Source organism: Microtus ochrogaster, chromosome 10 (assembly GCF_000317375.1).
Source record: "Microtus ochrogaster isolate Prairie Vole_2 chromosome 10, MicOch1.0, whole genome shotgun sequence".
NCBI lineage: Eukaryota > Metazoa > Chordata > Mammalia > Rodentia > Cricetidae > Microtus > Microtus ochrogaster.
The window spans coordinates 69,617,896-69,636,572 of NC_022016.1; the positions used below are offsets into that span (position 1 = coordinate 69,617,896).

Genomic DNA, 18,677 nt, shown 5'->3' on the forward strand with positions numbered 1-18,677 from the left:
AGAGAGAGAGAGAGAGAGGTCAACCAAATGGAACAGCCGAGAGAAACTGCAGGTAATGAACAGGGGTAGTCCCAGAGTGTGTGTGGGCTTCACCAACTAGGCCATAGGGTACTCACAGCATGCTACCGTTTGCCCTGGAGCGCAGACACTGAGATAGATAGAAAATGTCCTGTGCAAAGTGTTGGGCCTGCTTTTCCCCTACTTTTCTGTTCTCCCCCATTGGAATGGAAATTTTTTTATGCCACTGTTTGTTGGAATTATGTAAATTATTTTTATAGAGGCTGAGTCTCCTTGAGTCTCAGAGGAGAGATTGGGTGAGGGCATGTGAGTGATTCTAGAACAGTTAAAACTTATGGGCTATGGGCGAAGCTTGGGCAATACGCATTTCAAAGTGCGATAGAGATGAACCTTTGAGGGAAAATGACGGAATGCTATAGTTTGGATCTGAACTGTTACCCAAAGGCTCAGGTGTTAAAAACTTGGTCTCCAGCCTGTGATACTACCTGGAGATGATGGAATCATTAGGAGATAAGACCAGTTAGAGGATGTTGTGCCACTGAAGGTATGCCAATGGTTGGAAGACTGAGATCCCAGCCCGTTCATCTCTCTTTTTTTCTTTCCTGACCACTGTGAGATTAACATAGATCTTCTGCCAAGTGCCTGCCATGCTGTCTTAAAGTACTACCACAGTTTCACAGTGGCATGACCATGTGACAATGGGATTCGAACCTCTAAAATTGTAAGCCATCCTCACTCCTCTCTGTCAGCTGTTTACCCCAGGCCTCCTGTCCCAAAAGAAAACCAACTAAATGAAAGAGTTAGGGTTTCTTTGTTTTGTAACCTGCATAGCTAAAAAACAATTTGTGTTGTGATATTATTTTAATATATAAAAAAATTAACAAGTGGTATCAGCTTTTTTACAGAATAAAGAAAAAAATCAATCCCTTTAAACTTTTCTACTTAGTATTTCCTGCAGAGAAAATTCTCTAAGAAATCCATTAAGTATAATTGATGCAAGGAGACACGTGGGGTCGATGAGCCACGTTCTCTATGTCCTGTTATTCCGGGAAGTTAACATTTATCCAAATACATTGTATACTAAAAATTCTTTTTTAAGTCAACATGGGCATTGATTTTTAAGCCTGTACCCTACTAGTCATTTACAAAGGAACATTTTAAGGCAGAATTTGCTCTTAAGTGTTTGCTCATGAGATGGGCGTGCTCGGAGCGGCAGTTAGTGTTGATTCTGTGCTTCTGGATCCCATTCAAACAAGCCATTATCTGTGCTGCTAATTACTTCCTAAGGCAAAGCGAGCAATTCTGCTTCTTATCATAAGACTTATCAGTGGTTAATCTAAAAAAAAAAATCCTTGATGGTTTTTCCTAACTGAGCAAGAAGACTGTATTACAACAAAAAAAAAATGCTTTTTTTCTAAATAGAGAGTATACATTGTAAGCTATTATAACCTTGAGCTTTTGGTTGTTGCTGTTTGGAGACTGGGTCTTGTTGTAGAGTCCTGGCTGGTCCTGAACTTACTAGTAGCTCAGTTGCTTGGAATTTTCAGTAAAATTCTTGACTCATCCTTGAAATTGTTGACATTATAGTAGTACTACACCAAGACTGTGAAGGATTTATGCTCTGTGGAAATTTTTCTCAAATTTGATTATTCCCCATTACAATGGCATCATCTCCCTTTGACCATTTGTAGGACATTCTCCATTCGTTTGCCTCTGCTATCATTGACTGGAAAGCAGCAGCAATCAGTCACAACAATTCCAGAATGTGGATGCAGACTCAATGGAGGATTTTAATGCACACTTATCCAGCTCTCCTACTTGAGGGCTTGCTTTATAGACTCTACTTATTTTCACTAGTTACTGGAGTTCTATCAGGTTCATGAAGTTTACAATTATTATACTCAAAATCTTTTGTCTGGCAGCTGAGGCCAACGACCTCAAATTTAGTGAATGGGTATTCCTAGATGGACTTAGAGCTGGGAGTGAAGATGGGTATTCAGGGGTTTTCGTGCCCAGCATTCCTTCCTGCATTTATACTGTGCTAGCTGCCAGCCCAAACTAAAAACTTAACTCAATTTTTGAGCAAGACTTCATGCCAATTATTTTATGATGCTAATACTTACTGACTTAGTATTGACATTAATAATTCATAAATAAGTAAAATTCTGACACCGCAGTCGATTTTCGGTTTTCTGAGTTAAGAAACAACATCGTGCCCTTGCTTTCTTAGCTATCTCCTCTATGGATGCTTCCCTATTTGAAATGCCATGGAGCAGGACATCAAGCTAGAAAGAGCCCCAGCATGAAGACATTTCACATTGGCTAAGATGTGGTCTGGAACATATTTCTGGTCTAGTGGGAGCCAGTACCAGTCATAACTCTGGCAACCCCTTACTCCTCTTCTAAACAGACTCAGGGTGGAGACCGTACAGAGTGTGAGAAGCATGAGAGAAGTGAGTTACTAGGCCTTTGGAAATGAGCAACCACCTCCAGAAAGAGGATGGAGGTGTCTCCAGTAAAGTAAAGGGCATTTCTAGTCCAGCTAGGGAGACGGAAGAACTTCAATCAGTAGACCGATTTGAAGTTTCAGATAATGAAAATACAAAGGAGCCGCTAGGCAGTGTGAAATTTTACTGGTTGTAAGAAGCAGCTACCACTTCTAGGACTGAGGGAAGAAGGCAGATGGGAGGTGTGAGAAGAGTGTAGGAGGGCAGGTGAAGGATACCAGTGCAGGAACAGGGCACATCAAAACCTGGCTCCAAAATGGTCACCAGATTCTGAGGAGAGGCGTCCTAGGACCGAGTCTACATCTGCCTGTGGACCACGCTCATGAGAGAGGAATGCTTTCCTTCTCCCCTGCTCTCTTCTAGTTTACCTGCCAGTTAGCCATATTCTGATGCCTAAGGCAGCCAGCTGTGAGGAGAAGCTCTGGCACGTGGTCTGTGGTGTCTCGGGATCGCACAGTAGAGCCTACCAGGTAGTACCTGAAGCTGAAAGATACTAACTAAAGCCCGATGCATCTTATTTCTTCATTAGCCACGTAACGCAGAAGACTTCTGACTGCTGTCTTGGTGTATTGTTGAGCAAGGAGAAGAGAGGGAAGATTAGAGAAGACATACAAGATAGAGAAGGGGATAGGGAATAACTGTGAAGAAGCTGACATCTTCAGCTCCCACCCTGGGTTGAGCTGACTCTGGTGCTTACACCATACCACCATGCCATACTCTATCCAGAGTAGACATTGAGACAAAGGGAATGTGCCAGAAAGGGTTTAAAATGAGCCAGTAGGGTGGGGAACTAAGAAGATGGGACATCACTTTGTCCTTGTGCAGAAGCTCCTCCTCACTCCCAGAGGAGAACCAGCATTTGTGCACCACCTTGGGAAGGCATGAACGCACAAGATGACTTTGTTAGGGAAGCCATGGCCCTTAAAGGAAGATTGCAGTCAGGGGTCTGGCTAAAGGTTTAAAGGGGACTTTTGCTCTCGCCATTCATTCTGCTCTGTCCCAGTGTAGAGGGATGGAGTGCAGAGGGAAGTGGAAGGGTGGAGGATTCCCATTTCTCACTGTAAGTTGTACACAGCCGCTGAATTAAGACCAGTTCATTTCTATCAGAGCTCTGCCAAGGTTGGAAAGTTGCATAGACAAACAACACAATGAAGCAAAATTTTATTGTGCATCATCTCCAGAATGAAAGATAATGTTTAAACCGAGAAAAGTAGCATTCCTCTGAACCCTGCATAGCGCCCTTATCTCCATTTCTGTAGGGCTTGACCTAGCATATGACTGTGGTGTGGGCTTTTAAAATGACTGTCACTATCTATCAAAAGCCCAGTCCTTCCTCATGCTCATAGCAATAACTAATGTGCCAAGGTCAAATTCCCATGCTGCCAGGTAGCCAGCTCCTCTTCCTTACCTGTCTGTGAGCCTTTGAACCCATGTGGAGAAAAAGTACAGGGCGAGAGGCCAGTTACACAAACAATGCCTCATCCCCTGAAGCTCGCAGGATGCTAGGAAGGAGATATACAAGCTTGAAATGACTTTTTAAATGGTGAAATACACATAAAAGTTAGTTTTAAATACGTTACAAATAGAGAATTTAATTTAGAGTCATCATCATCATCATCATGGAAATTGTTAGAAATACTTTATATATATTATTTTATATATAATTTTTTCTTGTTGTTTGAGACAAGAGTTCATGATGTAGCCCAGGCTGGCCTGCCTTGAACTTGGTATATAGCTAAGACTGGCCTTGACTTCTTGATCCTCTTGTCTCCACTTTCCAAGTGCCAGCTGGGATTGCAGGCATGTGCCACCACACTTGCCAACATTCCTTTTTAATTTTGGTTTAAGTATTTTTGCTTTTTATGAAGCACATAGTGGTCTGTTTATTGAGACATAAATGTCATAATGGGAGAATAATCTCAAATGAAGATAATTCAGCCCATGATCCATAATATTTACCTTAATTCTAAGGCGTGTAAAAATGCCAGTATTGTTCTAAATCATCCCCTCTTGGTTTTATACAATTAAACATGTTAAAGTATTCAATATTGATCACTTTAAACTTTAATTTACAACATTGGCCAAAATAAAAACATAAAGCGTCACTTCCTGGGCCCCACTTTGAAATGCTGTCAGCAGCATCTAGCCGGCTTATCGCGAGAGGTGAGTGGGCTGGAGTTTGCTTATTTAGACATTGTTATTAGTAGTTACCAAGTGCAGGAAATAATGGATTTTTCTGTGACATGAAGATGTCATCTTGCTGTTGGGTGTTGGTGTCAGTTGCCTCCCAGTTAGGCTGACAGAGTTTGAAAATGCGTCCATGTAAATATACTTTGATCCTGTTGACTCCCATCACCTTCTCTCATCTCCTGTCTTCCCCCTACATCCTCTTCCTCTTCCCATAAGTTCATCTTTTCACTTGTATGTCTTATTCTTTTTCTGGATTCTACACTTGAGGGGAAGAACTAGAATTTTGGTCCTAATCTGTGGAATGTATGACTTGGGGCAAGTTCTGTTACTGAGACCTGATTTCTTCACTTGTGATATACGTGCTTTCTTCATTTGAGTGCTGCTCTGAGGTTGTTGGAGCCATGTACGTGAGTGGTGAAGCTGGGGAAAGCAGAACCTTCAGACCGTGTCGACCTTGTTCAAATGCAGTGGACACTGACACTCAGTGGTGTTATATTTCCATCCTTGTGTTTCTCAAAATTCCAGAAGGGGATCAAAACCGTGAGTGAGGAAGTGGAGCCATTACTGCTTCCTGAAAGTAACACGAGACAGTAGAGCCGCCAAGCCATTATGAGAAGACTACAATCTCTGCAGAGACAGATTTTGCTCATTTAGTCCCTGAACAATAACTGTTCAGAGCCTGCTTATAGACACGGAGTGACGACTTATGCAAGGCACTATACTAGACGCAAGAGAACAGTGGAGGATTCTTAAAAAGTTCCCGGGACATGCAAGTTTTGAGAGCAAATCTCTATCAGTCAGGATCCTAGAAGGAAATAGACTATAGTCCCAAAGGGAGTACAAGAGAGATCATTGAGATACTACTTACAAAAGATAAGGGCATTGGGATACCTTGAATCAAGCAGCAGTAGGTAGCTGCTTCCTGTTCTGCCCTTAGAGGGAAGTCTGTGGGAGCCAAGTTCTAGAGCAGAGTGTGGTGGCCATCACTGTACCGTGGCCAACATAAGGACCCCTCTTTCTTCCTGCCTGCTGGTCTCTGTCTCTATAACTACTTTCCTTAGGCTGAAGGCATCCAGAGTCAGTAGTCCAAAGGGACCACAGACACTATCCCTGCAGAGCAGCCTTGTAGGAATAAGAGTGGTCAGGACAGTCAGTTGAGGAACATGCACAAAAGCAGATATCTCCCCTATGTGTCTTAAAAATAAATAACAGATGTTGACTTTTTGTAATTTGGTAAGCTGCCATGCAATTTGCAATCTTGCTTTTTCCGTGCTAGGATGAGTACATTGTTAAAGGTATATTAATATGTACTCCAAATTCTAACTCCAAATTCAAATAATTCAAATACATAAAATTTATTTCTACAGTGACGGCCTGGCAAAAGTATTCTTGCTCCTCAAAAAGATATAATAATATTTCCTGAAGCATGTTATCTTTCTATCTATAAGTTTTCTTATATTTCCATCCATACATGCTACAATCTTCACATGTTAAATTCTGATTTATCATCTATATAATGATATATTTCATCTATATAAATGATATTAGGTAATTTCATTAATCAGTTATTCTTTTTATCAGTCACCTATCGTCTGTTGATCATCTATCTGTCTTTTATTTACCTTATCTATCATGCCTCTATTATCTATGTGTCTATCTATTATGTGTCTACCTATCTGTCAACCTATCTATCTATTATGTCATCTATCTATGACTCTATTTATCTTTCATATATCATGGTTCTGGGTGTTCCTTTATATTTTGACCACTATGTTATTCTGCACTATCTCCATTAAACAAATTCTTCTCATCAGGTAGCATCAAGATTCCAACTGTAATCTTATCTCGCTCCTACTGTTAGCGTTTATATAGCCCTTTAATACTCTTCTGTGTTAACATTTTCATAGACTTTGACTGATTGAGTATAAACAAGTCCTCTACCCTGCATTTAGGCCTAAATGTAATTGATGTTTTAACTTAGGAATATGAGCTTTTTGTTTGTTTCTAGAAAGCCCTGTAGGACTATCAGGTAGATGAAAACTCCACGATGCAAGATCTTTACTTGCTTAATTTTGTTCAGCTTTAAGCTGCCTTACAATCAAACCATAAGCATCTGCTTGCTGCTGTTTGGTCTGCATGAGAGGAGCATAGTATTTTATTTATTTATTTATTTATTCATTCATTCATTCATTCATTCATTCATTGCTGAAGACAGAGAGAATTCTTTTTCGCACCATATTGAATCAAACACCTAAGTGTCCGTATGGTGTCTCTTGCACACCTACAAAGGCAAAGCTTGCATGCCTAAGTGTCTGTGTCTCTTGCTCACCTACAAAGGCAAAGCTTCTCTCTCCCCCCACTTTCTATCTGCAGCATAAATTTCACTGTCAATTCCCGCATAATATAGTCAAATTATGTGTTAGGAATTCAACCCCGGTTTCCTGGGTGACTGTACAATTCCACTACTTAGTATTCCTCCGCACGGAGCTGCGGTCCTATCATGCTTTTAATCTATGTGCGTCTTCACGGTTGAGAAGCCCAATTTTCACATCAAGCATATCTTAAAATATGAAATCTATAGAGTGAGCAATAGACAGGAGTTCTTGAGTTCAGCAACAATACAAAGCATTTCAAAGCCAAGATCTCGTGATGGACACTTCCTGGGCTCTTTTTTTTTTTTTTAAACACATTTGCTTAGGGTTAAGTTCTGCATATTCAGAATTCCTTGCATTCTCGTATGGTCTGTTGTGGGACTGGACTTTATATTCTTGCTATGTCCAGTAGTCTTCATAAGCCCTGGCTGGTTTTCTGCTAGAGCTTGGAGCGTGAGGTAGCCCCTTAAATGTTGGTGATATTGAAGTTCTGTGTTTCTTCCAGTGACCTGCCTAGATTAATGCCATGGAACAAACCTTGTCTACCACAGATGGCCTGGTGTGACAGAGCCAGGAAGTCCCACTCTTTCCAAGTATTGTTTACTGAAGTTACCTCTGACAGTTAATTTTTGTGTGATTTCCATGCGAGGAGCTGAGACTGGTGGTGAAGACTGAGATTAAGTTTTCATCTCTTCAGTGTACATTTCCTCCTGTGCCTTCGTTTGTATTAGACCATTTGTTTTGGAAAGTACCAACGAGTCATATTCTTTAGATTTTGAATGTTGCATGCTTTTGCTATTTTACTCAGGCCAAATAATTTTTCTGACTTTTTTTTTCTCTCATTAGGCAAAAAGGCATGAGGCGATCCCTCTCTTCATCTCTCTCGCTCTTTCTGTCTGTGTCTCTCTCTCTCTCGAACACCAGCAACCTTCCTTTCCAGTTCCAAAACATGATAATAATGTTTTATGCCTTATAAGAATAACATGAAATATTTTGTGGGAAAATAGTTTTTGAGTTATAAAGTCTTATACAGATATATATTATTGTAATTAATATTTTGAGACAAGGCTTTACTTTGAAGGCTGGTCTAGAACCTCCTGCCCCAGCCATTGGGTTCTAGAATTACAGGCGTGCACACCATATCTGGTTATGTAATGTTTTCATATTCCTCATGAGCATTGGTTACCTGGAGTGTAACTGTTACCTCCTATTCTTATTCTCTTCTTATGAATATCTTTGTCCCAGTTTCTTGGCTTCTTGTGTGTTTTCAGTCTCTCTTTGCAGAACATAAAGTTCAATTGTCCTTTAAATTGTGGTACTTGCTTGTATATGTTTAGTGTATGCATCCCGTGTTGGTTGAAGGAATGTAGCACATGCTTTCATTTAACTGTGGATACAGAATTTTCTGTTGTGTTTTTAACCCCCTAGGTTGAATCAGCAGTCAGCGAAGCTGCACCAAGCAGAAGTCCCCGCAGGAGCCGTTTCCCACCGCTAGGATGAAGAAGAGCAGGAGCGTGATGGCGGTTACCGCAGATGACGTAAGTAGCGACAGCAACAGTGGCCCCATTCCTGCTCCTGGCCCAGTAAATGAGCTACTCCACAATTCCACGCAAAGGCAGAGGAGGGTGTTTCGTACTGCCGCTCTGTGACTGCATGTTTGGATGACCCGAACCCAGCACTCTGTGAAATGGACAGCAGGAGTAATTCTCTTCTTGCCCCGTGTCAATGAGTTGATTCATTTTCGCACACTGTCCCATCATCCACCATGAGCTTCTCCCGTGTAGCAAACTCCTGAAGGACACTTCCCACGGGAGGGTCATTAGCATTAAGAAAGGTGTGTTTTGTGCACACCCACTACACCTTGTGTTCACGAGTGTTCCTCAGACCAGCAGCACAAGCCTCACATCAGCGACTATCAGGAATGCAGAGTTTCAGGTCACACCTGCTAGGCATATCGTATGAAAATGATCCCAGAAAGTCCATCCTGGTTGAGAAGCCTGACTCTACGTTGTTCGCAGTTTATAAACACAGTCTCCACAGCTTTGGCTCCGGTCAGCTGATACTGTTTGCCTCTGCTTTCAACTGACCACTCCTTCACTGGTCTCTCATTGCACAATCCTTACTCAATTACTCTTTAAAATTGATATCAAATTATATATCGCCAATCAGATGTGCAAAGGGAAAGTACAGAGGAAAGGAGAAAAATAAGGGACATCCTTTACTTCCCGTAAAAAGCCAGAGGAACAGGGAGTTTGCCGTGGTGCGGTGACTCAGTTTACCGTTGAGTTCCTATTTCATGGATGGAAGGAAAAGCCCATACAAGGTTTTATTTCTAACTGGTGTAGACATCATATCTCCAGGGATTGCCCAGTCTTTCAGATGTCTCTCCATCCTTACTCTTCTTTTAACCACAAGGAATGTGACAGGACAGGAACCTGATTCAGCTCTGTTATACCAGAAAGGGACGACAGTGTAGTGTGGTCTGGTCCTGTGCTGTCCTTTTCACAAGCCCCTCCTGTGGGGGACTGCACCTTGTCTTGGGGCTTTGGCTCCCAGTCACATACAAATTCACCGTTTCCGTCCCATTTCTTACACTGGTGATGGATGGTTGTGTTTAGATGGCTGTGCTCTGCTTAGAATGTCTACCGGGAAACTTCTGGAATGGAAAAATCTTTTTTTCTTAAGAAGAGGTTTGACGTTGGCCCTTAATACAATTTATGTACTGTTCTGGTTTACTTTAGCATTTTGATTTGTTTTAAAGGTTAAAATGGAGCAGTGCTCAGTACTGATAGACAAATCATTTGTAACAGTTACTTTCCATGTTTCAGTTGCAGAATGCCCAAAGCAACTTTAGGATGGAAAGATTTATTTCTGCTCATGATCAGGGTGGGCAAGAATGGCATGGTGGTGAGAGTCTGAAGCAGCTGGTCACACTGTATCCGTAATCAGGAAACGGAGATGGAAGCTGGTGATTAGTTAGCTCCTCCCCGTCTCGCTTTTTCGAAGTCCAGGACTGCAACCTACAGAGTGATTCTTTCTACTTTTAGCGTGGGTCTTCCTCACAGACATACCCAGAGGCTTGTTTGCTGTTATTCTTGACACCGTCAAGTTAATAATTATTTCCCTTTCTCATTGTATTTTTAGAGAAATAATCTTGATTATTCCTATGGGGATAAGAGATGGTACCACCTGAAAGAGGAGGAACTCTGCTTGCAGAAATATATAGAAAAGAAGCAATTAGTCATGTATTATCAACCCCACCAAAGCCACTGTGGGTAAACAGTACATAGGTTTTCTGTGTCCAGAGTGGCAGTCTTTAACCACCAGCCTGGATGGAGTGAGCTGTAAACAAGCTAGATGTCAGATTGTGAATCTATCTACATATAAATATTAAGAATAAAAAATATTTTTACATAAAATACACATTAAAATGGTAGCACTGTAGATATATTAAACTGTTTGTCAAAGACAAGTTTTATTTCCTTTGATTCTTTAAAGATGACTCCCAGGAAATTTTAAAGGACACATTTGAATTCCAAGCTGACCTCCCTTCTGGAAGACAGTGCCAGCCGAGTGAGTGAGCACTTCCCCTCTTCCAGCCAGGCTCTCTCAGCCACAGCACCCATCACCTGTGCTTCCCAGTCTCTCCTGACTCGCTGGAACAACAGAAGCTTAGGTTTTATATACCATGCTCTTCAATTAAGCTTTTACCCTTACATCAGATGCAGTTTGTTGTATTTTAATTTATTTTAATTCATCAGCTTTTAATTAAACGATTTAAATAGTCATTCAATACCACCTAAACACTATATATACACATTGTGTGTCAAATATGGATCTAGGTTCTGCAAGGAGATTCAGCAATAAATAGTATAAGCTCTTGTTCACTTTGGCCTTACTTTCCAGAGGGAAGGTGGAAATAAGTTAATCAATTACAAAGCCATCCCAGCTGTGGTAAAGGCGATAGAGAAGTCAGTTTAGGGAGCAGAGGATGACTGTGTGTGAGAGCATTTACAAAACAGCTGTGCGAGAAGACGTGCAAGCAGTGAGGGAGTGGGCTGTAAGGATATCGGGGGAGAATTTCTGGTAAGGGGAGAACAGTAAGTGAAAAGATCTTATTTCAGGCAAGACACTCTGCTTGGGGCTATGGGAATACAAGGATGGATAACTACGGTTCTGTCTTTATACACTCAAAATGCACCAGACCTTCAACAGGTGACTAAAACTTGTGCGTGCATTCACGACTTTGTATTTGAAAATTGACTTATAGAGGTGAGATGCAATCATGTGCGACCTGAGAACTGAGCATTGTAATTCATAATGGCTAAAGAGATTAAAGGGTAGGAGGGAGTTTCAGGTAACGGGAGGAGGGAAGACAGATAGGACTGAAGACTTAGAAGAACCTGTAACTATGTGTATATTAAAAAAGAGGGAGAGATAATAACTTTATATATACATATAAATTATATAAGACATACAGTTCAATATGCATGTGTGTATCTATATACTGTGTACCCCCCCCACACCTACATGTGTATTAGAACCAAAAGTCAAGCATCCACACTGACGCCCCAGTTACAGTTTCGTGTTCTTAATCATGGATACCAAGACATTTCAAAGAAAAGAAAACAACGAATAAGGGTGGCTGAGGTCTCCTCCAGACAGACTGTTCTTGTAATTGGTGATGACTGCTTACGATAAACCGTATTTCTCAGAGGCACACTCTTTGTAACTGTCTCAAGGAACACCATGACATTTAGCTTTGATGGGAGCGCTGAATGTCACTGGGTGCTTTTCATAACCTCCGTCTCTGATGTCACAAGGCTTGAAAACCTGACCGGTGATAGAGACAGAATCTAAATGGAAGCACAGCGTGTGTTCTGGGAAGACCTTGCCCCTCCTCTAGCCATGAGGGCCACTCATGTTGCTGAAAAGGCCAGCAACACTCCAAACCTGATGGAGCAGATGGCAGACCAAACACACGGCAACCGTGAGGCATGCATGGCTGAGGAAGCACTGTGCCCACCCTGGGTGTGTCAGGAGTCCTGACTTGATTTTGCAATGAGATGAAGACACTCAGTCAGCCCCATGGACTCTGCCCTGAAGACTCTGCCAGTTTAGGTGCCTCCAGCTTGCCCTTTGTGGTAACTTTTGTAATTACACTGGCAAGACTAATGACTTTTAAACATTTATTTAGAAATAGGAGGAGAATCCAAAAGCAGTTATTCCTTCAAGCATTATTCCGACATAAAGTGAACTTAGGGATGTGAGAATTTTGAAAAGAAATATAACGTTGTAATTACTAGAGATACCATTAAAATTATTATTCCTTCCTGCAAAGATAGTTGATTTATGAGTAGTATTGGAACTGGTCAGAATTATGATGGCTAAAAATAGTAAATTCAGGTACAAATCACAAGTCCATCAGTTGAAATAACTGAGTTCAATTTTGAGGATGGTAATAACTTAGATAGAGGAGCAATCTATAAATTATGGTATAAATACAGACTTTGGGGTAATTATAAACAGCTCTGCATGTAATGTTCTGATTGTTCTGAAAATAATACTGCTTTCAGCATTGAGTTTAGTTTCTGAGAAGCAGTTTCGTCACGTTCTTTTGTGGTGATGTCTCTTCGTACTCACCAAGGGCTTCGGAAGCAGATTCTTTTAACTCAAAGCCTGATTCAAAAAATGCAAATTCTTAACTTGTTGGTAAGTTATTGTGTGTCCTCATTTGCTTTTTATTGCTGTGGTGAAGAGCATGACCACAAGCAAGTTGTGGAGGCCAGGGTTGATTTGGCTCACATTTCCTGACCACAGTCCACTGTGAAGAGAAGTCAGGACAGGAACCTGGAGGCAGGAGCTGAAGGAGAAGTCATGAAGGAACATTGCTTACTGAATTGCTCTCGGTGGCTTGATCAACCACTCTTTTATACAGCCCAGGACCGGCTGCCCAGAGGTAGTACCACCCACAGTGGACCGGGCCCTCCCCCGTCAATCATTAAGCAAGAAAAGACTGGAGGCTCGTCTTGCAATGGCAGCATTTTTTTTTCCATTGAGATTTTCTCTTCCCAAATGACCTTAGCTTGTGTCAAGTTGACCAAAAAAGCTAACCATCACAGCTGAGCCCTTGTCAACTTGACACACATATACACCACTATTAAACCATAACCTTTCTTTGTCTTCCCAAGATCTCATGTTAATGTCAATATCAAAATGTAGACCACATTCCTAATTTTAAAAGTTCCATGGCCTTTAAAAAGTTCAGTCTCTTTAAAAAAAATCCAAGGTCTCTCTAAATGTCCAAAGTCTGTCAGCTCTGGGTGCCTATAAAATAAAATTTGAAAAATTTTATACTTCTTATTTCAAGAAGGGAAAACCAGAGCACTGCTGCAAGTCAATCAAAGCAAAGCCGGGGCCCAGAGTCATAAATCAAGTCCTGTAACTCAGGGTCTGGCATCTGGTATTTTACTTAAGATCTTCTGGGCTCCCAAGGAATTGGGCACCTCCCCTTTCCCGGTTCTGCCATCCACAGCGCATACAGCTGGTCTCACAGGCTCAGGCTGTCTCCATTCCATACCTGCTGTTATACTTGGTGGTCATGCCACAGCTGAGGCACCTCAACTATCCTGGGATCTGGGCTGCAACAGAGGGGGCACCTCACTGGGCCTCTGCTGCCCTCTCATCGTGCCAAGCCTCAGCTACTCTCCAGGACTCCTTCAATCCTGAAGCTCTCATGCCATCAAAACCAGCAAATTGTGGAGGATCCTACACATTACCAAGTTCAACTACCAGCACGAGATGCAGTCTTGGCTCTCTTGCGACAGTCTGGCTGCCGACCCTTGAGAAATACTGCCTAGGAGATTTCAACTCAGTGATGCTGGTCTCTTCCTAATCACAGCTGACTGTCCATCTCGAGCAAACCAGCATCAATTGTCCTAGGAAAGCAAAGGTTTCATTCTCATGGCTTATGTCCCTGATGATTCTTCAACCATAAACCTCAGATGTTTAATACAAAATATCACGTGAGTACCCCCCAGGGGAGTGGCTGAGGGACCCTCAAACTTCCCTCTGAAGCTTTGCAAACCAGGCCTTCACTGTCTCCATTGCTTCCAGCAGTCTTACCTTCCAAGCTCCCACAGAGCCAGCCTATTAAGCTTTAAGAACATTAAGAACTAATGACTTTTCTAGCCCAAAGTTCCGAACACTTCTACAATCCTCCCCAAACTACATGCTCTGGTCTGGCCTAGCAATACCTCATGATGCTGGTACAAATTTCTATCCTAGCTTGCATTTAATTGCTGTAATGAAGAGCATAATCAAAAGCAACTTGGGGAAAAAGGGGGCTTTTCTAGCTTCCGCGTCCTGCTCACAGTCCGCTGTGAAGGGAAGTCAGGGCAGGAAATCAAGGTGGGAACCCGGAGCTGGGTACTGCAGCAGAGACGGTGGGGAAAAGCTGCTGCCTGGCTTGCTCCTGTGGTCCGTTCAGCTTTCTTTCTTATACAGCCGAGGACCACCAGCCCTGAGATGTCACTGCCCACAGTGGATTGGAGCATCAATCACTAATTAGGAAATGCTCTATAGACTTGCCCACAAGCCAGTCTGACAGAGGTTCCCTCTTCCCAGAAGTCCCAGCCAGTGCTGAGTTGGCAAAAACTCACCAGCACAGTGTGGAAGGTGTTTGCTGTGTGAGGTATGACTTTGCTGTCCATCCCCAGGGAAGGCATCAAGAATTCATTTAATCCGTTTACTGCCGTCACACCTGGGCGGTAGTGTTTACTTTTCCTAAAAGAGAAGAATAGTCTACACTTAATCAGAAAGTCCTGGTGTCTGGCAATGTAACTAAATGGTGTCTTCATTTCTTTACTTTGGACCAGTGTTTCTCACGTATAGGTGACACCTTGCCTTCTAGAAGACTGTGATTTTCTTGGCAGACATATTTGTTGCTGGACTTACGATTTCCGGCCTTCAATTTGTTCTTATATATTCACCTTTAATCTTCACTATGATTTTGTCTATTCCGTCTCTTTAAGGTATTTTAAGAAATATATATGCCAAGTTTTCTCTCTGTTTCTAATTTCTTTTTCTCTCTTACACACACCATCCCCGGGATGTAGAAATTACTAGAGCTACAATGTACACAGCCAATTATTAAGCATTAAACCTCCTGATACATTCTAGGGCATTTCACACTCTGGAAGATTCTAGATTGGGTCAATTTCCTGTCACCAAGTAGCACTTATGTTAAATTTTAAATAAATGGTATTTCAAAATTATATGTCAAATATAAGAGAAAAGATAATATTCCATTTCTAGGTTAGAAAGAGTGGAGCTCCTGAAAATTGTCACATCTCTTCTTGCCCCGATTTGCCATCCGAATATGGTTTTATCTGTTGGATCTGATGCCATAGGCCTGAAACCTCAAACATGTAGGGGACTGGGGTAGGATGGACACGTTCAAGGCCAGCCAGGGCTGTGCACTGAGTGCAAGAGCAGCCTTATCTAAAATAAAAACTAGTAAGCGATTGAGGAGGCTGAAGATACTGCGCATGGTTAAGAGTGCTTGCTCCTCTTTCAGAAAGGACTCGTGTTTGGTTCCTGGCACACATATCAGGCTTCTCCCATCACCTCTAACTTTAGCTCCAGGGGATCCAATGTCCTCATCTGACCTCTTCCGGCACTCCTCAACAGACACATATGCATCAATAAAGATATATATTTAAAAAGGAGATATTGGGGAGATGGCATAGTGGTAGAGCACTTGCCTCGCGTATCTGAGACCACATGGTAACTTTCTGGACCAAGAGAATAATCAAGAACATGGTCTTGTACAGACATGTAAATGTTAACCAACAGGGCAGACAGTGTGGGAAGTGAGATACCACGCCTTTCTACTAAGGAAACCTTCTTAAGTAGAGCAGTGCGAGACTGGGATAATGTGTATCACATATTTGTTGAAACTCCAGGTTCAGTGTGAGCAGTGTTTTTGGCTGAGCAGCCTTGGCCTGGTGACAGGCTCTTGGTTAGAAGAGTAAAAGTTCCAGCTCTTGCTGGTTGAGCTGAGTGGCCATCACAGGTGGCAACCCAGTCAGTCTCTGGACGGAAGAGAACCGTGTGCCAGGCAGACCCTCATTGGGGATTTCCATTCCCAGCAGTACCAGGAACCATAGTCACACAGAGGAATGGCAGGGGTGAGAGACTCTTCCTCGCTACCATAATGCTTTGTCCTGTCACCTGTACACCCTTCATGCCAGCATTCGGCATGGACTTGAATAGGGCTCTTGAGGGCTGGATGTTGTGTATCTTCTGTCCGAACTCTTGCCCAATTCAGTAGTAACAAAACAGTAACATTGCCAGCCATGGGGTTTGTATGTAGGAACAGGGACAGCCAGCAGACTCTAATTACCAGCACTCTCGGGGCTGGAGAGATGGCTCAGTGGTTAAGAGCATTGCCTGCTCTTCCAAAGGTCCTGAGTTCAATTCCCGGCAACCGCATGGTGGCTCACAACCATCTGTAAAGAGGTCTTGTGCCCTCTTCCAGCCTGCAGGCATACACACAGACAGAATATTGTATACATGATAAATAAATGAAATAAAAATTAATTACCAGCACTCTGATAGCCTAACATTTTTTTCTTTAAAACACTGAGTAAGTAATTTCATATTTATTTGTAGTTTATTAGCATACACCAGAAGGGTAAACTAATTTCTAAATTCTATTATTAATTTATCAAATGTTGTTTTAAGAAAAAGAGAGTGAGAGAAATAAGAAAGAAATCTTCCAATCCATTCGCTACTCCTGGTAAATGTTACATTTGAATCTAAAGATCTCTAAGAACATACAACTGATAAGTTTGTTCGAAAAGATAGAAACCAGCCACTCCCTACCCCCACCCATCTTGCTTCTCTCTTAGACTCCTGAGGGTCAATTGCAGACTCTGGTTGTGAGATAATCATCATCATCATCATCATCATCATCATCATCACCATCATCATCATCACCATCATCACCATCACGGCTTCCTCAGTGACAGCTGGATCATGCAGGCTCATTTAACTCTGTCCTGTAGACATTTGAGTTTCACCCCCTTTCTTATTTTCTTTCTCTTTGTTTCCTCCAGAACGGCAAGGACTATTTTGAGTGTAGCTTGAGTAAATCCTACAGCTCTTCCAGCTACACCCTTGGAATTGACCTCTGGAGAGGCCGAAGGTGCTGCTCGGGAAACTTACAGCTGCCACCGTTGTCGCAGAGACAGAGTGAGAGGGCAAGGACCCCTGAGGCGGATGGCATTTGCAGGCCAACCACTCTACCTTTGACGACGCTGCCCAGCATCGCTATAACAACAGTGAGCCAGGAGTGGTGAGTAGCCTCAAAGGCCAATGGCGATTCTAAATCTTATTTCCCAATTATTTCAAATACAAATGTGTTGTTAAAACAACAGTCAGTGTCTGTGGAAACACAAGACTGTTGACTTCTTGCGCTGCAGGGTAAAAGAAAAAAAAACTCTTAAAAGATGGCAAGAGTATCTGCTTCTTAAGATGGGAAGGAGCAGGCCTTACATACATAGAGCTCACTGAGGAGAGAATGGGATGCATTTGCAACACTGTTGAGCATACAGCAAAGTGAACAGTCTGTGATCTATTTGTTTCACTAAAATCCATTTAGTGTGTATTGATACTTTTTCATTCAGAAGAGAAGACCGTATCCTTGAATGCTATTATTGAATAGTTCTTAAATGTTTCTGTTGCTCTGATATATATATATATATATATATATATATATATATATATATATATATATAGTTTTTACAATTATAATCCCACTTTACAAATCTCTGGATTTATTTTGATATAAAGCACTCCATGAAAGTAGGAATGAGAGCTGGGCTGAAGTCTCAGTGGGTAAAGTGCTTGCCTCTCAAGCTTGGGGACTTGAGTTTGAGCCCCAGGATATACATAAAAAATGCTGAGTGTGGTGATATGCTCTTATAATCCAGCCCTGAGCCTGGCAGAGAAAGAAGGGTACTTGGAGTTACTTGGACAGTCAGCCTAGCCTACTTGGTGAGCTACAGACCCATGAGAAACTCTTTCCTCAGAGGAGTTGAAAAATGTCCCCAGGATGGCATTAGACATTGTGCTCTGGCCTCCATGGGCACTCCATATGTGTGTACCTGCATACACACAACCCCCCCCAACACACACACCTTTGGGATTACACACTTGCTGGGAGAAGTGGGTGACTCAGCTTGGGCCTTGATGTTTTGCAGACCAAAGCTTCTTCTTACGCATTATGTGCTTCCCAGCTGCAGACAATGCACTGTGACGAGGCATCCCAGGATTCTGCCACCACACTTTGCCAGTCCCGTGATGAACTGCCGTTTTTCTTTCACTGTAAAAGAAAGAAAATCCCTTTCATGATTTCCTTTTAAATATCTTGTCACAATAGTGGAACAAACAACTAGTAGAGAAAATTGCTATCAAGAATTTGGGTTGTTGCTGTGGCAACCCTGACCATTTGATTCTTAGGCCTTTGAAACAGGTTTGCAGACTGAATGTTGAAGAACTTAGAACTATGGGGTAGTGAAGTCCT

General features: G+C 42.1%; 1 protein-coding gene across 1 annotated transcript in view; it reads left to right on the plus strand.

Moving 5' to 3' along the window:
• Pde4b (phosphodiesterase 4B) overlaps positions 1 to 18,677 on the plus strand; it is a 527,196-nt gene that overhangs the window by 81,030 nt on the left and 427,489 nt on the right. Inside the window, exons 2-3 of the mRNA XM_026781920.1 lie at positions 8,516 to 8,625; positions 17,209 to 17,447. Coding sequence (XP_026637721.1) covers positions 8,584 to 8,625; positions 17,209 to 17,447 — 281 coding nt within the window. The 5' untranslated portion in view covers positions 8,516 to 8,583. The remainder of the gene's footprint in view (positions 1 to 8,515; positions 8,626 to 17,208; positions 17,448 to 18,677) is intronic.